Source organism: Narcine bancroftii, chromosome 4 (genome assembly GCF_036971445.1).
Source record: "Narcine bancroftii isolate sNarBan1 chromosome 4, sNarBan1.hap1, whole genome shotgun sequence".
NCBI lineage: Eukaryota > Metazoa > Chordata > Chondrichthyes > Torpediniformes > Narcinidae > Narcine > Narcine bancroftii.
In genome coordinates, this window is record NC_091472.1 from 93,119,567 (window position 1) to 93,143,138 (window position 23,572).

Sequence of the window (23,572 nt, forward strand, 5' to 3'; positions counted from 1 at the left end):
ATCCGAAATGTTAACTGTTTCTCATTCCAAGGATACTGCCTAACTGTTTCTAGCATTTTCTATTTTCATTACACTTGTGATACATACATGGCTTGTCATCCCTATACTTTTTGTAAATGAAAAACAACACCATTTGATTAGGTTGAATATTAAATGTGAACTGATATAAATTACACTTTGTGATTAGATTCTCTTAAGTTTTCTCCAAACACTTGCATCATTTAAAATCACACTCCCATTGGTTAAACCTACTTGCTTCATGCATGAACAACAATGTGATTGAGTACTTCTTGTTAAAATTTCATTCTTCATTGTAATTAGCTTTAATCACAGCCATCCTGGGTGCATGAGAACGTGTGAACAACCAATTCACAACCATTGGCTATTTGAATATGAATCTCTTCTGTAACTAAGTGAAACAAAGACAGCTCTCTCAGTAATTTTTTTAAAGCACTCCCTTCCAGTCTTCTTTTACAATTTCAGAGATTCATTTGCTAAAACAAGGGTTGTTTAATGAAGACAATGGCTTATTATTTCTGCTGAGTGACACTCTGGGCCTGTTCATTGCCGTCCTGGTTCTTTCATACTCTGCCAAGGACACTGAACAAAGACCAAGCAGTCAGGCTTGCATACAGAAAGTTCTTTAAAGAAAACCCTTCAGACTGTTCTTGCAGCACAGGCCTACAGTTCTGCTACACTACCAGTCACAGCCTGGAACTTTTATAAGGGGTTTAGGTCAGGGAGAGTGACTAAGAGAAATGGGGGTGGGGAGGGGATATTTAATAAGATCACAAGAGTATACTGTATCGAGTAGGCCACCTATTGGTGAAACATTTTCAAACACCCGTAAATCAGAGCCACTTGGGAAAAATGGGGAACCATAATAATGCAGGAAAATCTTCTTTCTTTGGCTTGGCTTCGCGGACGAAGATTTATGGAGGGGGTAAAAAGTCCACGTCAGCTGCAGGCTCGTTTGTGGCTGACCAGTCCGATGCGGGACAGGCAGGAAAATACATTCAAAATAAATCACAACAGTCTGAAATTGGGGCATATAAACTGTGCATGGGAATTAAACTGAAATAATGGTTCCCTTCTGGATGGTCATAAACTTTAAAATATTATTTGCATCTTTCCATTGAAGATTAATTTGTCTCAAAAGTAGATCAAACCACATTTTTAAAGAAATTGCCAGGGCTAAGTGGAGGGAATGTAAAACATTGTTATGAAATCTTACAATTGATTTATGAACACCTGAGTGGTGTTATAAATTCTTTCAAAAATCAATCTGATACAAAAATATATGGAACAAATGGAAGCATTGCCTTTGTTAGTTGTTGACTACCTACCATCAGTCACGTTCAAAAGAAATGGGCTTGGCAGCCAGCAACACCTGTGGTTTCAATGTGGATCCTAGAAATAACAACCTGCGCCACAACATAGAAATCAAAAATCCTCCAACTTACCTCTTCGATGGAAAAATCCAGAAGTTTCTTGAAATACCCACGGTTTTTTTAAATTGAATACCAAAAGTCAACTTCAACTGTTGCCGGCTGTGTTCTTTCACAAATCAGTTTGGCAATGGGTGTGAAACAGATATTGCATCCCTACTTTGTCTTATAGGCAACTAATGTCAGTTCTATATGCAAGATCTGAATGATGAGTTTCCTCAACCAAAAAAAAAACTGGTTGGAGGGCTTCCATCACTGGGAATCATGGCACTCATCATATCGGGTGCAATATACAAATGTGCTGGAAAAACTCAGCAGTTCATGCAGCATCTATAGGAAATGTCCTGACGAAAGGCCTAGGCCCAAAACATTGGTTACCCTTTACTTCCTTATGGATGCTGCGTGACTTGCTGAGTTTCTCCAGCACATTGGTGAATTGAACTTGACCCCAAAATCTGCATAATTTTTGTTTAACTCATCATATTGGAATGTTACCAAGCTATTTCACGTTTGAAAAACTAATTAGCATCTTTTTTTATGAATAACAAGCACAGGTTCATTCTGCTCATTTAGTTTTATTTTATTATAGTTACAAAATATTATTTGAGTTTTAATTTGACCATAAAAGTGGCAGAGAGGATCACTGGGGTTTCTCTCCCCCCCATCGATGTGATCTCCCGTGATCATTATCTGAAGCAGGCAAGTAAAATTGATGAGGACCCCTACCATCCTGCACACAGCATTTTTCAGCTGCTCCCATTGGGAAAGAGATATAGGAGTATCAAGGGCAGTCATTCACATCTCATCTTGGATTCAGCTCTCTGAACTACGGGCTGGTCCAAGATGATTGGAGGATGGAGGAGGATGGGTGGGTGAGGAGCTATGTAATATTGACAAATTGTATCTGGGAATTGGTGACTAGGGTACAGGAGAATTAGATTCATGATGACACCATCTGAAAGATAAACAATGTAGACAAATGGATTGACAGTAGGAAACAAAATGTGGTGGTCAAGGTTTCGTACTTACTCTGAAAACCACAGGAATTAGTGCTGGATCCCTTGATGTTTGTTATTTATATTAATAATCTTGATGAGAATGTTGGTGATTTTTTTGTTCGTTCATTTATCATCTGATTGTACCAGTACAACACAATGAAGCAGCATTCTCTTGCCCTCACAAACAGATAGAAAAATGATACATAAACACAGTATGTATAAATAAATGTGAAAATAAATAAATATTATTCTTAAATAGTGGAGTCATGGAGGGTTTGATTGAGTAGTATATCAGTCGTTCAGCAGTCTCACTGCCTGTGGAAAGAAGCTATTTCTCAGCCTGATGGTTCTGGCTCCAATGCTCCTCTCTTTCCTGACGAGAGTAGCTGAAAGATGCTGCAATTAGGGTGGTGGGGTCCTCACCGATTTTCCAAGCCCCCTTTAGTCAACAATCCCGGTAGATCATATCCATGGTGGGGGGGGGGTGGGTGGGAGGAGGAAGACGCAGTGATCTTCTCTGTCACCCTTAAGATCCTGTGGATTGACATCTGATGTGATGCTCTACCACAATGGTTTTCAAACTGTCCCCTAAACTCACATTGCACCTTAAGCATTCCAATGCCATAAGTGCTCTGTGATTGATAAGAGATTGCTTAAGGCAGTATGTGAGTGGAAATAAAAAGATTTGAAAACCACTGTTTTAATTGTACCTAATTGGCTCATTATGTGCATTGTTTCATAATTCCAAAGGAAATGGGGCAATGGCAATTGTTCTCAAGCAAAATATTTCAATAACAATTGGGTCGAGAGCAGTGGTTCTCAACCTTCACTTCCACTCACATACAGAACGGGATGGCAGAATACAGAATACCCAACACAGAACACTTGTGACTTAGGGATTGCTTAAGGTGGAATGTGAATTTAGGGGGCATTACAGAATCCACGCTGCTGAAGGTCAAACTGTGCTGGGTAGGTCACGTCTCCAGAATGGAGGACCATCGCCTTCCCAAGATCGTGTTATATGGCGAGCTCTCCTCTGGCCACCGAGACAGAGGTGCACCAAAGAAGAGGTACAAGGACTGCCTAAAGAAAGCTCTTGGTGCCTGCCACATTGACCACAGCCAGAGGGCTGATATCGCCTCAAACCGTGCATCTTGGTGCCTCACAGTTCGGCGGGCAGCAACGTCCTTTGAAGAAGACCGCAGAGCCCACCTCACTGTCAAAAGACAAAGGAGGAAAAATCCAACATCCAACCCCAACCAACCAATTTTCCCTTGCAACCGCTGCAACCGTGTCTGCCTGTCCCGCATCGGACATGTCAGCCACAAACGAGCCTGCAGCTGACATGGACTTTTACCCCTCTGTATATCTTCGTCCGCGAAGCCAAGCCAAAGAAACAGCTATGATGCAGCAGACCAGGCGATTTCAATTGAGCTCCTTTGAAAGTTGACAGGATGGTGGCTGGTAGCCTTGCCAACCTGTCTTCTCAGAAAGTGCAGCCGCTGTTGCACCTTCATGACAAGTGAAGGTTTGTTATGTCTCCAGGGTGGTTAATTTCTTACGTTGTCTCCAAGGAACTTGGTGCTCTCTGCTCTCTCTACTACCGAGCTATTAATGTGCAGTGGAGAGCATTGTCCGTCGTCGTCTGTCTGTCCATCCGTCTCTCCCGTCCATCCGTACGTGTTCCTCCCCCCAGCCCTCCTGAAGTCCACAATCATGTCCTTTCTCTTGTCCAGAATGAGACTCAAGTTATTATTCCAACATCATATCAAAAGATTTTCCACCTCTTCTGTGTCGTGTGATTCATTGTTGTTGCTAATGAGGCCAATTACTGTTGTGTCATTGGTAAACTTGATGACTCTACTGAAACTGGACCTGGCCTTGCAGTCATGGGTCAGTAGCATGAACAAGATTGAGCTGAGCACAGCCCTGAGGTGTGCCAGTACTCAGTGTGATGGTGCTTGACTTTCTACTGTTAACCAATTAGGATCTCTGGAATCCAGTTACATAGAGGGATGTTGAGACCTAGCAAGGAGAGCGTCTCCATGAGCCTCTGGCGTATAATCAGATTAACACTGAGCTGAAGTCAATGAATAGCAGCTTGGTATATGAGGTGTCATTCTCCAGGTAGGATAGGATGGAGCAGAGGGACAAGGCTACAGCATCACCAGTGGAATGGTTCTGTCTTTAGGCGAATTGAAATGGATCCAGTGTCTCTGGAAGGTGCATTTTGATGCGTTCCATCAGATGCTCAAAGAATTTTATAATGGTAGAGGTCAGCGCTACTGAGTGGTAGTCATTGAGGCCTATTACTATTGGCTTCTTTAGGACTGGTATAAATATGGCTGTCTTGAAACTCATAGAGATGATGGACTGCTGCAATGACATGTTGAAGGTGTCCGTAAGAACCTTCATCAGTTGGTCTGGGCAGTCCTCCAGTACCCGACTGGGTATATTGTGTGGTCCCACTGCCTTGTGTGGGTTCACCTTGGATAGCGTTCTCCTCATCTTGGCTGCAGCAATGCAAGGGGCCCATTCATCGGAGAAGATGGAGCTTTTTTTGGCATCAGGCTGTTCTTCTCTTTGAACTGTGCATAGAAGATGTTCAGTCAGTTCAGAAGGGAGGTGCCAATGTCTTTGACTCACAAAGTTGTCTTCATAGTCTTATTTGTCTTATGGCCTGTTATTGTTTTGATCCTTTGCCTCATTTGCCTTGTCCTGACGATATCGCACATCTGACTCTGGATCTTTTGTGCACTTTTCCTTCTGGATTGCAGTGGAGAGTACAGCCCTGGCTGATCTTAGTGCCATCTTGTCTCGTGTCCTGAAATCAGCATCATTTGGTCTTATAAGTGCATGGACCTCTGCATCCAACCATGTTTTCTGTTTAGCCCCCAGGTGGTACAGTATTTGATCTCTGTGACATCCTCATTACACTTGCTAATGCAAGTCACTGAGCTCATGTACTTCTCCATGTTTACATGACTGTTATAGGTGGCTGCCTCCCTGAAACTGCTCCAGACCGTAGTCTGTAACACTGCTGTTTCCCATCCCTACCCGCCACATCCTGATCTCCTTAAGAACTAGCTTTGATCGTTTTGTATGCCAAGCTTAGCTCGGCAAACATGTGATCTGAGAAACCAAGGTGTAGGGGTGAGTAGCAGCTTTGTACACACCAAGGTGTTCTCTCATCCGGTAGAAAAGTGGACATGCTTTTGAAACCATGCTAAAACATTTTTCAGGTTGGCGTCACTGAAGACCCCAGCAACATCAGGGTGGAATGTCTGAGCTTCACAGAGGGCATCATAAAGCTCCTTCATTGCTTCACCCTTGTTTTCCGAAGGTGGAACGTGAATTTTGGAACGTCTTTACAATGGAGACATGTGTGCACCACTTCTCACTGATGTAAATCCACAGACCCCTCTCCTCAGGTGTTGCCAGAAGGAGTAGCTTCTGTTTGCTCTGAAGCAGATAAGGCCATCGAGCTGGCTTGATGAATCTGGAATGGAGTTCTGAAGTCACGTTTCATCAGAGCACATCAGCCCTGCAGTTCTCTCTGGTTCAGATGCAGCCTCAGGTAATCCATTTACCAGCCTTCCTGCATTTGTGAGCAAATTTGTCAGGAGCATAAGGTAGAATGTGTTAACTCTCAATTTAACCCCAATGTGGGTCCATTTGCCACTCTTCTGCCTTTTCACACAGTGCTTCTGACAGCCTCCCATGTGTCTCAAATGATCGCTCTGCAGTTTGCTGCAGTGTGGCTCTCTTCCTTCAGGAAGTTAAAACTGCTCAATAACTTACCAATCTAATCCTCTGTAAGTCCAGTTTGTATTTCTTAGGTTCTTTAGGATATGCATTCATACACAATTTGTAAAGTGTGTGCATGGAACTAGCTGTCAGGAGTGGGTGATCTGTGTGCAATTACAACATCTAAAAGACATTTAGACAGGAACATGATTAGGAAGGGGTTAGAGGGATATGGGCCAAGTATGGGCAAATAGGACTACCTCAGATAGGCAACTCAGTCAGCAGGATGAATTGAGTTGTTTCCATGTGGTATAGCCCTGTGAACAATTATAACCAATTGGTCAGGAATGAACTAGATTGTCCTGCTTTTGTGAACAGGATAATGTTTTTCATGCTGTTGGATAGTTGCCCCTATCTTAATTGTTCTGTAACAACTTGGTTGTTGGTGCTGCTACTGCAAGTCCTGGAGCTCATGCTTTCCTGTAGCCTTTGCTCTATTCAGAGCTCTCAACCATTTCTTAATATCATCTAAATATCATCTAAAATGAATCAAATTTAGTGAAGGATGGGTTTTGTGATGGTGAGAATCTTAGGAGGTAGCATAATGGATAATATACCTGGCAATTATGGGTGAAAATGGTTGTGAATATTTCAGACATCCTGAGAAACTATATGCTTGAGGATGGGCAGGTACTTGGAGCTGCCTTTTTCCATTAGCTGTTTCATTGTTCACCACTACCAGTCTCTAGGTTGACAGGACTGTAGAGATTTGATCTGATCCATCAGTTGCAGCATCACTTAGCTGTGTCTGCTGTATTTGGTTTTGTGATTTAGCACTTTCTAAATTGCAGCTTCACTAGGTTGGCACCTCATTTTTTATTTATGCCTGGTCCTGTTCTCAGGCATATTTCTGCACTGCTCATTGATCCCCTGGCTTGAATGTAACAGTAGAGTGAAGAACATATTGGTCCACAGAGATACAAATTGTGTTGGTGTGCATTTCTGCTGCTGCCAAGGGTCCACAGTATCTCACAGATGGTCAGTTCTAAACTGCCAGATTTGTACTGAGATCATTCTATTTGGCATGAGTGCACTGCCAAAAAAATGATGGCAAAAGTTTCAAGAATACTGCTGCCAAATTGAACTTGTCCATGCAGCCTCAACATCACAAGACTCAAGAAAAATTGAGAATAATATTATCTTTGTTAAAAAAATAATTTGATCAGTATTGATATTGCAATGTTTTAATTTTTATTTACTCAGCACATTTCCCTGTATCCAAAATGCTTGGGACTAGACATTGTTCGTTTTTTGGGTTTTTTCGGTTATCGGAACAAAACCAAAAAACCCCAAAACAGCACAGAGCATTAGCCGTTGCCATATTAAATGTACCTTTTTGGTATTTATAACTTTGGATACAGGGAAATGTACTGTAGTACACCCTCCGTAAAGCTCTGAAAAATCAGGACTGAGAAATATCATGTGACAGACAAGTCACAGAAATTTTATTTTTCTTCTGTAGCAGGAGGTTTTGCCACCTTCGAGGCAGTATTTTGGTTAACTCTGTGAATGGAACAAGTGTTTTTCAACAACAGTAGAATAATCTCATTACCACTTTGATTCTGAATTTACATTCTTGCTGCATGGAAGGGTAGAAAGTAAATTCTAGGAATAATGTCATGCCTTCCAAATGCTTCAGGAGAATAACATGTTGAAATAATCTATTATGCATAGGATTTATTTTGTTGAACATTTTTCATGTAAAGTATATCTTGAGAGAAATATTAAAGTAAAATACGAGTACTTCTTTTCACATATTGATGATCTCTGTGATAAGATTTTCAGAGGTAGGTATGCACATTTTGAAAACACTTGGTAATAATAGCTGTGACTTTGTTGAGCATTTGATCAGGTACTCACATCTGTCTTTCAGACTATTTACTAAAGATACATGTTGAATAAAAAACTGCCAATTTTCTTCATAAATTAAATGTCTAATAAGCTCAATAAAGATTCAAATGAAATGACAATGTAAAATATTGTATTCACAATGGCATTATCATATTTTGTGTTGATTTAAAGCTTTTTCCTTTCAATTAATTTAATCAAGTTTTTACTTAAAAGCCCTCAACCTTCAGTTCAATTTAAGCCTGATTATATTTGCAGAATTGAAACCATGAAATGGCTTTAGATTACTGAGTTTGATCTTGTTTTGAGCACTTACCGGTTATTTCTAATATGTATTAGCAGCATTCAGTCAGGATTAATGGAATACTTATCTTCAGGTCTTAAAACAATTTTCATTGAGCACATTTGCTGGCACAACAGCATTAATTTTTTATCCTAAGGTCTGAGAGAGTGGTTGCAAACTTGCTTGAACGGCACCTGTCAGTATGGTGGAGATCCTTCCACAAATCATGATTCAGCAACACGTGTACAAAAATTGTATATTGTAGTTTCAAAATAATACTGAAGATTATCTTGTTCCACAACACTAACATTCTCGTCCTTTTCAATGACTGAAGTTGTAGAAGGGAAAGTTGTGAAAATAAGCAATGAACTCCATGTTCTACACCATGTTACATCAGAGATATTAATTAGGCCATAAGATCACAAGATTTAGGAGCAGAATTAGGCCATTCAACACATCAAATCTGCTCTGCCATTCAAATAATCCCTGATATATTTTTCCTTTCAACTCCATTCTCCTGCCTTCTCCCAATAATGTATGATACCCTTACTAATCAATAACATATAAACCTCACCTTTAAATATTCCTGAAGACTTGGCCTCCCCTCCACAGCTGTATGTGGCAATGAATCCCAGGAATTCACCTTCTAACTGAAGAAATTTCTCCTTATCTCTCTTCTAAAGGGATGTCCTTTTATTTCAAGGCTGTATTCTGTTCCTCAACTCTCCCATGACTAGAAACATCTTCTCCATCTTCTCATTCAATATCTGGAATGCTTGCATGAGATTCACCCTTCGCCCCCCCCCGCTCCCCATTCCTCCTAAACTCCTGCGAGTACAGGCCCAGAACCATTAAGTGTTCCTCATATGTTAACTCTCCATCTCTGGAATCATTCTCATAAACATCCTCTGGTTCCTCTCCAATACCAGCACATCCTTTCAGAAATATCAGGCCCAAAACTGCTCACAATACTCCAAATGTGGTCTGACCAATGCTTTGAAAAGCCTTGGTGTTACATCTTTGATTTCTAAAACTCTTGAAATGAAAACAATTTCCTTTCTCATCACTGACTCAACTTGCATGTTAACTATTAGGGAATTCTGACTGGGACTCCCAAGTTCCTTGGGATCTCCACTTTTTGAATTCTCTCCCCATTTAGAAAATAGTCTATGGTCATGCGTCTTTATCTTTGCTATATAAAGTACTTTGTTTGACTGGCTGTGTTTCTCCAGCATTGTATTTTTACTAGAAAATAGTCTACTTCTTTATTCTTTCCACTGAAGTGCATGACCATACACTTCCCTATGCTGTAATCCATCTGCCACTTCTTTGCCCATTTTCCCAACTTGTCCAAGTCCCTCTGCAGTCTCTTTACACTCTTCACAATAATCACTCTTTAGCATTATGTTTCTATCATTTGCAAACTTGGCCACAAGGCATCAATTTTGTTATTAAAATAAATTAACCTGGGATTATAAATTGGGAGAGTTAAAATGACTGGATTTATATATATAATATATATATATTATTTAGCTGCACTAATTTGTTTTGTTGCTGCATTTTTTAATGAGCCGATTCCATCCTGGGCTATAATTGGTTTGCACATGGTAGGAGAGGAGATGGCAGAAGAATTTATTTATAAATGGAATTTTAAATTAATTAAAAGGAAAACAAATAACCCATTATTGAAAGTAATTTATATTTTGGATAAAATTAAATAATTTGTGGGATTAAAAAATGGATTTTCCTCAAAGACGCCTCTATCTCAAAACAGTTTAATACCCACAACTTTGGATAATAGAATCTTGGCTACCTGGTACCAACATGGTATCAGATGCCTTGAAGATTGTAATGATCAACAGAAACAATTTATGTCTTTTGAGGGAGTTAAAAATATAATTTACCTCACAACACATTCTTCTGCTATCACCAATTGCCACCTTTTTTGAGGGAAAAGTGGTCCTACCAATGTGCTCAGACACGGAAATTCTAATTCAAAAGAGGAATGTAACAAAGTTTATCTCAAATATATATATATGCTCTGATCCAAGATCAAAGCCCAAAATCTGGACCACATAGATCAAGAGAGAGATGAGAATTGGATTTGGGCATTGTAATCGATCCACAATGCTGGTCAGATCTATGTGGAGATAGTATGACTACCTTAATTAATTCTAGATATTATAATTTTCTGCACCAATTATATCTCACACCTCAAAAAGATACAAAAATAAACGAGAATTTTCTGATAGGTGTTTTAGGTGTGGTATAGATGTTGGTACCTTTTTACATTCCACCAGGTTATGCAGAAAATTAAGACCTTTGTGGATAGAATTGGGGGAAGTGTTGACAAAACTCTTGTGGGTGTACTTCCCTCTAGATCTGGAATTGTTTCTTCTGGGAAATTTGGCTGTTATAAAAGCTAACTTCTCCAGAAGAAAATCTAAATTAAAATTATAAATGCCCAGATTGTATAATTTATTTTGATATTTGTTAATTAGTATACTTATTATGAATTTACTACTTTTAAAATGATGTGACTCTGAGTTGTCAAATCTTGGTACTATTGCTTTTTCTTTTCTATTTTCTTTCCTTTTATCTCCCTGCTGTCTGTCGCCTTTTCTTTCGAATCTGGGGAGGGAGTGCTGGGACAAGGAAGACTCTCCTCTTTTTGGACCTTATGAATGTTTTTCTATGATTTTACATTCAATGTATTATTGTTATTATATTGAGCCCTATATTCTATATTTTCTAAAAACTTTAAAAATTTTTTTAAAATTGTCATTTAAATCTTTACATACAGTGCCTGACCCAGAGTCTAATTAAGCAAGTGCAGAACCTGTAGCATATGTTATAACGGGCCCCCCGACCTTAAATTAAAAAAAAACCCCACATAAATATTAAAACATCTCATAGTTTAAAAGAGAGAACAAAAGGGGCAAGTAGGACATCAAATGCCAGGAGAAGATAAATTCATAGGAGAGAGAGATGAACTCAAAGTGATGAAACATAGCAAAAGCACCCAGCAGTCTTGTGCAATTTATGAACGGATACAGACTTACATGCATGTTGGTGACTTAAGGACATAGGTCCTTCAGGCCCGGCTTTCTGGTGACTTGGAGCAAGTCTGCTGTGGTCTATTCTAAACGCGAGATGGAAACGTAACAAACCCCATGCTATTGTTCTTTTTCAGAATGGTGGAGTGAAGGGGTGTGCGTGCGCTTTGAGTTCATCAGGCAGCAGGTGGATAAATTGATTTCCCTCAGGGGATTGCATAATTTTTAGCTGCTTCGAAACAAGTGAGAGGAGAGAGAGATAATTAGGACGCGACTTATCAAAAATTCAATTCCTTTTTTTTGCAAGCATTCATTTGTGTGGAATCTCAATGATTTTTATTTTGAGTCAACATTGATAATATTTTTACTCACCCAACCGTGCCAATTTCATTTATTACCTCTTCAAAACAATTGAACTTATTCCTAACAAAATGATGCTAGCTTTTTCAGATGAAAGGTTATCATCATTTTTGCTACCACTAATATTTCCCACTCATACCCCCAAACCCAAACAGCCATTATAGAACACTGATATTATTACTTACACTTTCATAGAAATATATTTTAATATACCCTATACCATCACATTTATCCGCTGATATAACATGAAAGTGGAGCATTGTGGTATCTCGTAGCCACTGCACAAATTATTCAACCAGTAAGCAGCCATGTCAATATGACTTTTCACATGACGTTTTGATGTGTTGACATAAAAATGGAAAGGAGTAGCATTTAATTCAGCAATTATTTTTCAGGGAAGGGGGTTTGAAGAATGATTTTTCTTCCATATCTGGGCTGTTTTAAACAAACAGCCTCTTCATTGCTTTCTTAGTAGCTCAGCAAATCGATTAGTTCATCGGGCAATAATAAATACCGCCGAACTGATCATTTTTACAGCCCTCAAGCCAATAAATTTCATGATAGTTCCTTCAGGATTTGCTTGCTTATTTCCAAATGATGATTTGAGCTTGAGAGAACTGAGCAAAATTCCAACGCACAACTGAGAGTGTCCCCGTGAATCCTACAACAATTCATAATCGCCCCACTGATAGAAACATAAGACTTCAATAGGCACTTGTCTGGAAGAAAAAAAGTACTACAGTGGTTTTCAGGAGACCAAGGCTATTTTCTGCATCTAAAGCTTCTCATCCTATTGAGAAACACAATCTTAGGCATCACAAATTGTCCAATTAAAAGTGATAATTGTTTAAGGTTAGCGATTTAATTAATTATCACCTTTAAATCAGGGCTATTAACACAGACTATGGCAAGATGGTATCTTACAGTCGCTGCACAAAGATGAAAATATTTACGTTAAACGCCCAGTCAGTAGTTCATAAATCATAGTACATAAATACAGAAAGTCAACAAGCATTTAGCGCTGGGCCCTTGAAAACGCGGGGCCTGTAGGATATGCTACTTTTGCTACTATGTTAATCCAACACTGGTCCGACCCCTGTGGACCAGTGCTAGTCACCAGCAGCTAGACAGAAAATACCACTTTATTCTCACTGCCTTCTACCATTCAGCCAATTCATGTAATACTATGGGCTCCTGTCCATGTCAGTAGTTCCTCTGTTTGCGCGAAAGCCGCACTGTGATTCTGGGAGAATATTCTCGGCGACACTAGGTATTATTCTATTTGGTAGAATCCTAGCGAAGATTTTGCCTGCAATGGAGAGCAACGTGATTCCCCTGTAGTTTGAGCAGTCTGATTTCTCGCCTTTGTTTTTGTACAGGGTGATGATGGTGGCATCACAAAGATCCTGAGGCAGTTTACCTTGGTCCCAACAAAGCTTGAAAAACTCATGCAGTTTGGCATGCAGAGTTTTGCCGCCAGCCTTCCAGACTTCTGGGGGGGATTCCATCCATACCTGCTGCTTTGCCACTTTTCAGTTGTTCGATTGCCTTATATGTCTCATCCAGGGTGGGAACCTCATCCAGCTCTAGCCTTAGGGGCTGTTGAGGGAGCTGGAGCAGGGCGGAATCTTGGACTGAGCGGTTGGCACTGAAAAGAGATTGGAAGTGTTCTGACCATCGGTTGAGGATGGAGATCTTGTCGCTGAGGAGGACTTTGCCGTCTGAGCTGCGAAGCGGGCTTTGGACTTGGGGTGAGGGGCCGTACACAGCTTATCACAAAGATAAGCGTATACAGAGCCGTTGTCATACCCACACTCCTGTTCGGCTCCGAATCATGGGTCCTCTACCGGCACCACCTACGGCTCCTAGAACGCTTCCACCAGCGTTGTCTCCGCTCCATCCTCAACATCCATTGGAGCGCTTACATCCCTAACGTCGAAGTACTCGAGATGGCAGAGGTCGACAGCATCGAGTCCACGCTGCTGAAGATCCAGCTGCGCTGGATGGGTCACATCTCCAGAATGGAGGACCATCGCCTTCCCAAGATCGTGTTATATGGCGAGCTCTCCACTGGCCACCGTGACAGAGGTGCACCAAAGAAAAGGTACAAGGACTGCCTAAAGAAATCTCTTGGTGCCTGCCACATTGACCACCGCCAGTGGGCTGATATCGCCTCAAACCGTGCATCTTGGCGCCTCACAGTTTGGCGGGCAGCAACCTCCTTTGAAGAAGACCGCAGAGCCCACCTCACTGACAAAAGGCAAAGGAGGAAAAACCCAACACCCAACCCCAACCAACCAATTATCCCCTGCAACCGCTGCAATCGTGTCTGCCTGTCCCGCATCGGACTTGTCAGCCACAAACGAGCCTGCAGCTGACGTGGACTTTTTACCCCCTCCATAAATCTTCGTCCGCGAAGCCAAGCCAAAGAAAAGAAAAAAAAATGGGCTCCTGTATTGTTTAGCAGTATCATGTGTGGCATCTTGTCAAAAGGCCTTTTGAAAAACCAAGTAAACAACATTGACTGACTCTCCATTGTCTGTCCTGCTTGTTCCTTACTCAAAAGAACTCTAACAAATATTTTGTTAAAAAAATGTGAATTATTGTCTGGTTGATCTCAGAAGAAGGGATGATGCTTGAATGACCTTGCAATTCTTACAAGTAAATTACTGTTATTTTAAGCACAGGACATACTAGAGTCAGTGCATTCATTAAATATGCATTTGTTTTAAAGCTAATTAACCTTTTGTCATCTAAATAGGAAAGATAGGACCATTTCAAGCTTCAGATCAGTGCAGTAGTTTACATGCACTGCAGCTACTGAAAGCAGTACTGAAATACATATCAACCTTCATTTATATTCTGTTCTACACAAAGAGCACACAATCTTGACCTATCCATTTAAGTAATTAAAGCTTTCATTTGGAAAAATCCTGCAGGAAGAGGTGAAGCTAGGAAGATAAATGTCTACCTGCTTGATGCATTCCAGCACTTGATGGACTGTTTTAAATAGCCTGGGTTGCCAGGTCGTCATGAAAATGCAGATGGATTGGCCAGCAGAGAACACTCTCCAAGTAAAGCTGACTCTCATCTCTTTTGCTGGATATTACTTAATTGTTTCGCAAGGGTGGCCAGCTGAGTCAGGAGACCTGTCATCTTCCATGGCCCCTATTTATTGAGAAACTACCCCGTCTGATTAATTTGTAAACTAACCCTATCCGGCAATAGGAAAGGTTATTTTGAGAGAAGACTGTACTTCAGCTCACCTTCCAGGCAATTCGATTTCCTTGTGAACCATGTTCCAAGGCAATAGGGAAATCACCTCGTTTGTAACACTTCCGAAATGCTGTGGGTCCACTGGGTCTTTCTTGAAAAGATCCTGCCGATGAAGGACCAACCACCTTGGAAAACAATAACATAAAATAAACAGTGTTCACGATCATCATAATCAAAGTTTACATTGTAAGATTACACAGATTTTCTTGGGTTATCTGCTTACATTGCCATGTTTCCTACATTACAACAGTGACTATTCTTTAAAAGCACTTAATAAAGTATTTATTATATGCAGTTGGGATAAAAAAAACTATTGTTAAATGCAATCTCTTTATTCTCACTTTTCTCTCCTGTGAAGATACACTTTCAATGGGTGCCTTTCAACACTTCCATTTTCCAAGTCACAATAACTACTTTCCAATTAAAATCAACAAAACTCACACAATTTCGTTAAATCACTTTCGTTGAATACACCAGAAGGTAGCCAAGTGTGTATGCAGCAAATTTAGCAGAAAGGCAGGCTGTTAACTGGTTCAAATTTCCCAAATACAGCATTTAAAGAAGAAATATGCAATGGGAGCATTGCTAGTAAGGGACTAATGAGGACTCTCTCCAGAGTGACATTGTGCAATGGCACTTACTTTAAATTTTCATTTTTTTTGGTCCCTCTGCCCATTGAAGAATGTCTGAATATCACAAAATTACTAATCTATAATTAATTTAGCCTCCTGGTAAATCTCAAACCAAGGAATGAAATAAGTGACTGGGAAACTACTTTTTTTTGTAATTGTTTTTTTTCAAATGTATTTCTTTCATGAGTAAAAAATTATAACAACTATTTTCTTGATCAGTTTTACTTGTTCAGAACTGAATACTTCCTTATGTGAGTTATCTTTGCAATACCAGAAGTCAGGGAGGTGCACAATGATATCATTTCCCAAGTAACACATGACAGAAGAATTTAGACCATATTGTCACAGAGGCAGTCATTGTTCATTTCTAGGACAGCATAGTTTTGCTCCAGCAGCATTATCTTGGAAAACTTGCAAGTTAAGTAAATTTACCTACATCCTTTGTCTCCCTTTATGAAAACTAGCCACCAATACTCCAAATTTCAATGAGAATTCCTGAGAAGTAGCTCTTGGACACTATAATCTCTCTAAATAAAATGATTTTTTTTCTGGCTTCCAATCCTCTGTTCATTATCCTGGCTCTGGATCTCTAATTGTTCGATTCTGCATCCAGAAATTTCATTCAATACTAGCACATTCAGAGTACAAAGGCCAACACCAAACTACTTGTCTCTCATGACTCTCTATGCCCTCTTCCTTCCCTGCCTACATACCCCACATCAAGATCTTAGGATATGCTCGACATTTTAGACAATAGAATGTGTAAACTAAATGTTAAAAGTGCAAGGAACAATTTTAAAATACTAATGGATTCTGTGAGGATCACCTAGTTTCAGAGCGTGCTATGACCTTAGTCCAAATAAGGACAAAATAATTCAATTCCAGGAAACTTGGGAGTGATTTCTCATGACATCAAGGAGTCATTAAGCTAAATTTGACTCAAGGGGTTCCAGTAAAAGTAAAATAGGTGCATATTGGTGGAAAACTTTCCATTAACAATAAGAAATATGGCTACTGTTATTGGATTCAATCATCCATTGGAAATCACTGTTGGAATTTGTGAGTGTGGCGTCCTGGACTTCAGTAATGATGCATCCTCTATCATAAGCACAGTGTTTAGTTTCATTTCTTCAGATAATGAAGATACAATAAGTAATATTCACATCATAAAGGAGAGAACCAATGACCATCTCCCTGAGGCGGGGTTCTAATGCAGGATCTCAACCCAAAAAGTCAAACATCACTCTGCCTCCACATATGGTACCAGACCAGTTGAGTTTCTCCAGCAGTCATTTTTTGGCTTCAAATTCCAGCATCCTTAGTGTATTGAATCACCAATGACTATTTCTAACCATCTTCCTATGACATTCCAAAAGACTCCTGGAAATGCAGCAGACCACTGAGAATCTTGGTGTTTCTTCACTGTTGTCTGAGAAACAAAGCAATGTTTTGCCATGCCAATGGTCTTCTATATTGGGTCCAAGTCTTTCAATGTATGGCTGGTTCTTCCATGTGTATGGGTTGCACACAGCACTCATCAGCGATTGTCATTGTCCCAAAGAATCAAATTTTGGTTCATCATAGAGACTTAAATGACAGCAGCATGCCACAGAATGAATCTGGTGGCAAATTCATTGAAATTTGGATTGAGAACTGTTCCCTGAATTCTTTGTGCAGACATATCTTTACTCTAACTTGGGCACATGGCTGCAGTCTATTTGGATCAGCATTGTGTCATTAAGCTTTATTAGTTCAACAATAATTTCCCTCTTTTCTACCTTTAATGTTGAAATCTAGTTACCTTTTCTGATAGGTAATCTCTGGTTAGTCTCCCTAGCTAAAGAAATCATTCAACAATTTTCCTATTTTTACTTCAGAAGTTACCTTGTGTATCTGTTGCTGGTTGCACCCTCATGCTGACTCTCCTTACATTTTTTTTATTTATATGTTTGTAAAATTGGTTTTCATTTCTTATTATATTCTCTGACAATCTTAAGGTTCCTCTTTCCCTTGCTGCTGGCTTCTTTCTTAATATTTTCCTATTTTATCTTCTTATTTATGGATACTGTTTTTTGGTTTCAATGTTGTCCTTCTCTTGTTATTCATCCATGGAATTTGTTTATGATTGATTTAGAATTCCAAAGAAATAAATATGAATAGCTAACCAAACAGCCATACTATAATTCAAACAAACACAATTTTCTTAATCCCTTTGGATAGAAGAGCTTTTTCAAACGTGACACATCTGCAAAATGCACAAAAACAACCACGTTTGACGCAAGATTCATTAAATTTTCAAGTACAAGTGCTAGTATTAAAGTGTTAAAATAATGGAAAAGGATAATTAAAAAGGAAGTGTGGGCAAGAACAAGTGGTGGGTACCCACAGGAATAGGTGACCTTTTAAAAATTCAAATAACTCCAAAAGAAATGGTTGAAAAGTAAACTTATCCAAAAAAATACCAATCAAAATCAAGTAGAAAAACATACAGCTTCAAAATCTATGTACTGGAGAAATGAATAAGAAAGTTTTCTAGTCACTAATGAAATTTTAAAAATTGAAAAAATTATGGTCGCAACCTGCACAACTAGATAAAAAGTCTGAATTTTCCAACTATAGAATAAACTGAAATGAAATTGACTTTTAAAATCAGGAATAGTATTCAATTTATTACCCAGCTCAAAAGAGTCACCTGATTACTCAGAAATATTTGGTAGATGCTGCCATGGAAACTGACATATAGTTAGCAGGTACCCTTACCAAGGAGCAGTAATTATTAAAGACTAACAATGGATTAAAAATTTTGTTCTCAACATTCCTTTGAAACAATTCCACTAGGTCAAATAGTGTACTTTATATAACAAGATAAAAATAAAAATACATAACTGATGTTTTGGGCTTGAGGCCTTCATCAAGGTATGGAAAAATGCCAGCAGTTGTCCGAATAAAAGGGTAAGGGGGAGGCATGGTTGCAAAGATATGAGATAATACGTGGAGAAAGGAGGGAAGGCACAGCAGCAAGCAAAGGGAGGAGAGACGACGAGGTGAATAGAGAGGGAAGGGAAGGGGAACAGATAGTACGTCAGCAGAAACTGGAAAAGTTGATGTTAATGCCATGCAGCTGGAGAGTCCCAAGATGGAAAATCAAGTGTTGTTCCTCCAATTTACAGGTGGTCTTGGTGGGATAGTACAAGGCCATGGATAGACATGTGAGTATGGGACTGTGACGCAAATCTGAAATGGGAGGTCTCTGTTACTGGTGTGGACAGAGCGAATACACTCAATGAAACGATCTTCCAGTCTGTACCTTCTTTTTCCGATGTACAGAAGGCCACAAAGGGAGCACTATATGCAGTAAATCAGTCCTACAGATACACAAGTGAAGTGCTGCTTCACTTGAAAGGCCTATTTGGAACCTTGGACAGTGGTGAGGGAGAAGATATGAGTGCAAGAGTGGCACCTCCTGCGGCTACAGGGGAAGGTGCTGGGGTGGCGATTGGTGGGGAGGGATGAGAGCATGAGGGAATCATGGAGGGAGCAGTCCCTACATAAGGCAGAGATGGGAGGAGAGGAGAAGATGTGTCAGATGGAAGGATCCTGTTATAAGCGCTGAGATTTTTGATGTGTTGGATGCTCAAGACACTGGAGATGAATTTAGATTTGACAACACCTAATGAAATATAATTAAGACAAGTTTAAGGTGTTGTACCTTTATGGGTTAAATTTGGACAGGTAGAACACAATGAATGTCAGAGTCTTTAGAATTGTTGTAAGTAAAAACTTGTATACTGACACACACCACTACCACCACCACCCCCCTCCTCAATGTTTGGGATAAAGACACTTTTTTCCTTTATTTGTCCCTGTTCTATAATCAAACAATTCACATATGATTAAAGAGCACATTCCAGATTTTATTCAAGGTTATTTGCATATATTTTGGTTTGACAGCACTTTTTATTCATTGTTCCCCTATTTCAGGGCACAACATTTGGTTTCACATGCATTTGTGAGTACTTGGGTATGTTTAATTGCTTCATTGGTGCAGGTATGAGAGAGCTAGGCTTGCTTTTAAGCTTTTGATCATTTTTGGAGTCAGTAGTTGCCATTTTTCAACATGAGGACCAGAGTTATGCCAATGAAAGTCAAAGAAGCCATTATGAGGCTGAACATCAAGAATAAAACAGTAAGAGAGATAGCCCAAACCTTAGGATTACCAAAATCAACTGTTTGGAAGATAATTTTTGAAGAAAGAGCGTACTGGTAAGCTCAGTCATCACGAAGGAACTGGTAGTCCAAGGAAAACCTCCATTGCTGATGACAGAAGAATTCTCATCATAATGACAAAAAAAATCCCTAAATGCTGTCTAACTGATTAGGAACACTCTTCAGGAGGCAGTTGTGGATGTGCCAATGACTACTGTCTACAGAAGAGTTCATGAACAGAAATACAAAGGCTACAATGCAAAATGCAAACCACTTGTTAGCCACAGAAACAGGATGGCCAAATTATAGATGCCAAGAAGTATTTAAAAGAGCTTGCAGAATTCTGGAAAAAAGGTCTTGTGAACAGATGAGACCAAGATTAACCTGCATCTGAGTGACGTCAAGAGCAAATTATGGAGGTGTAAAGGAACGGCCCAAGAACCAAGCATACAACCTCATCTGTGAAACATGGTGGTGGGGATGTTAGGACCTGGGCATGTATGGCTGCCACAGGTTCTGATGCACTTATCTTCAATGAAGATATAATTGCTGATGTTTGTAAACCGCTGCAAACTGTGGAGTGGTCCATAGAGTTGCGCAGAAGGCTATTGGAAGAACTGCTGGATATAGCAGAAGCGTGGAAAATGGGCCAGCATCGGGGTTAGACTGAAAATTAACCCCTTCAAACCCATGTTCTAAAATGTAAGATCGCTGGAGAAGAAAATGAATTACCTGAGACTGCATCTGAACCTGAGAGAACTGCAAGGGTGCATGGTTCCAGGACACCATCCCAGACTCAGTGATCCAGGTGGATGGCCTTTTCTCCTTCAGCGCAGACAGAGACACTACTGCTTCTGGCAAGACTCGAGGAGGGGGAATGTGCATTTATGTCAACAGAACTGGTGTACTAATGTCTGTTGTGAAGTCATTCTGCTCAGCAGAGGTACAGTACCTACTGGTGAAATGCAGACCCTTCTACTTGCCCAGAAAATTCCCGGCCATGCTGATGTCCGAAGTCTATGTTCTGCCTTCAACAGATGAGGGTAAAGATATGAAGGGGGTTTATGGTGCTATCTGCAAAGCCCAGATGTCCCATCTGATAATGCCATGACTGTGGCAATCATCAATCATGCCAAGCTGAAAATAATCATACCATGGGTTTCAACAGCATGTCAACTTTGCCAATCGGGTGTAGATCAATGACCCTGGTGCGCACAAGGCTGTACCTCGGCCCTACCTTGGTTATTCAGATCACATAACTGTCCTGCTAACCCTGGCATACAGACCGCTGGCAAAGCAAATTGGGTAGGCTCGCAGGGAGATCAGGATGTGGCCGAAGGGAGGAGAACCATAGCATCGATTCAAGAGAGCTTTGAGACCACAGCCGAGAGCTGTTTCAGGGAGGTGGCCACCTATTACGGTCATGTAAACATGGAACAGTACACGAGATCAGTGACTGGGTACTTCATCAAATGCATTTGGGATGTCACCGAGATATGACACTGTTTTATTACTATGAAAATAAATTGAATCTTGAGATCTTGAATCAATGCTTCACAACCTGGGCTAACTAGAAACCATGGTTGGATGCAGAGGTCCGGGCACTTCTTAGAGCTCGTGATGCTGTCTTCAGGACAGGAGATAGGATGGCACTAAGATTAGCCAGGGCTGAACTCTCCAGTACAATCTAGAAGGAAAAGCAGGAGAACCCACAGAAGATCCACAGTGTTATGGCACGAGGCATATGGCAAGGGATCAAGACGATAACAGATCACGACAATGATGCCTCCTTTTTAGACAAAATGAACCTCATCTATGTAGAGTTTGATAAGAATAGGATGATGTAGATAAAGCTCTGTGTCCCCCTGATGAATGAGTTCCCTGTATAATCGCAGCCGAGGTGAGGAAAACCTACACAAGGCGGTGGGACCAGACAACATACCTGGTTGGGTACTGAAGGACTGTGCATAAAAATTAAGGGTGGTCTTCACAGACATCTTTAACATCTCACTACCCGCAGTGTTTAAGACAGCCACCATCACCCTGGTGCCCAAGAAGGCAACAGTAACAGGCCTCAATGACTACTGACCTGTGGTACTGTATACCATTACAAAATACTTTGAGTGTCTGGTGATGGAATGCAACAAAGCAAACCTCCAGAGATGCTGGACCCATTTCAATTCGCTTATAGAATTGTCTATGGAACCATAGACAATTTTCTAGCCTTATTACTTTACTCCATCCTGACTTACCTGGAGAACATCACCTTATATGCCAGGCTTCACTGACTTCAGCTCGGCATTTAATATAATCATTCCCCAGAAGCTGGTGGAGAAGATGTCTTCACTAGGATTCAACACCCTAATTGGATCCTGGGTTCCCTAATGGAAAGACCACAGTCTGTCCGGGTCAGTGGAAAAAGATTAAGCACCATCATACTGAACACTGGCATACCTCAGGGCTGTGTGCTCAGCCCACTCCTATTCACGATACTGACTCACAATTGCATCGTCAGATCCAGCTCCAACAGTGTTATCAAGTTTTCAGATGACACTACAGTAGTTGGCCTCATCAGCATCAACAATGTGTCACACAATAGAAAAGAGATGGAAAATATCATGAAATGGTGTGAGATAACAACTTGAGTCTCAGTACGAACAAGATGAAGGAGATGACTGTGGATTGAAGGAGGTCCAGAAATGACCATGCTCCACTACACATCAACAACTCTGTAATAGAGAGAACGGAGAGCACCAAGTTCCTTGGAGTTCACTGAACTAGTGACCTATCATGGACACTTAACATCTCTTTATTGTTATGGAGGTGAGAAGACTGAAGCAGGAAAGGCATCTGGCCATCATTATGTCAAACTTCCATAGGCGCTCTATTGAGAACGTCCTGGCCAGCTGTATCACAATATAGTATGGTTGCTGCAGAGAAATAGATTGGAGGTCAATCCACAGGACCCTCTGTCCCCTGACATGGCTAAGGAGTTCACATACTGCTTAGACTACTTCTAGACCTACCTGAATGCGACCAGAGATGTCTTCCATACCGATGAACTCAGGAGGTCTGCACTCGTTTCGAGGGTAAGAATGAAAGGGTATGCAGTCATTAGGGACTGCTCTACTTATGATGATGTCATCGAGACTTTGAAGGCTCAGTACCTGAAGTTTCAAAATGAGGTCCTAGCAAGGCAGTGACTCACTCTATGTCGCCAACAGCCAGGAGAGTCCATTGATGACTACCTGCTAGATCTGTGGATGTTTGCCAAGAAATGCAGGTACGAAGTAGCTAAGGGCTGTGTTCATGAAGAACAACACATTCAGGACACTCCAGTCGTGGGGGTCCGCTCGAGGTTCATGAGGCAGCCACTGCTGGAGTCGGGTAAGAAGGACCTGGCTAACCATGTTGAACTGGCCAAATCGTTGGAACAGGCAAAGCTCGAGAATGAAGACCTCAAAGCCAGCAAGCTCACTCACCCAGGTGACCCCTTCCAAGGACCGGCTGCTCCCACTACCCCAGCCATAATGGTTGCAGCTTCCTGTGCTAGGCAGCGCTCCTGTGTTAGGGAGTGCTTTCTCTGCGCCAAGAGCCAGCTCCCCAATCGCATTGCTCGGCTAAAGACTCAGTGAGTTCCAGCTGTGGCAAGAAAGGA

General features: G+C 40.7%; 1 protein-coding gene across 9 annotated transcripts in view; it reads right to left on the bottom strand.

Annotated features, from left to right (window-relative positions):
• The window catches only part of LOC138760843 (parkin coregulated gene protein homolog), a 314,744-nt gene that overhangs the window by 240,769 nt on the left and 50,403 nt on the right, over positions 1 to 23,572 (bottom strand). For 3 of the 9 annotated variants that reach the window (XR_011355901.1, XM_069932051.1, XM_069932052.1), the window contains exon 2: positions 15,067 to 15,201. Coding sequence is in view for 3 of the 9 variants with exons in the window: in XM_069932051.1 (XP_069788152.1) it covers positions 15,067 to 15,201 (135 nt within the window). In the remaining 6 variants the exon portion in view is untranslated. Of the gene's footprint in view, positions 1 to 11,446; positions 11,673 to 15,066; positions 15,202 to 23,572 lie in introns of those variants that run through there. The other 6 variants (XM_069932055.1, XM_069932058.1, XM_069932056.1 and 3 more) reach the window with 6 other exon arrangements.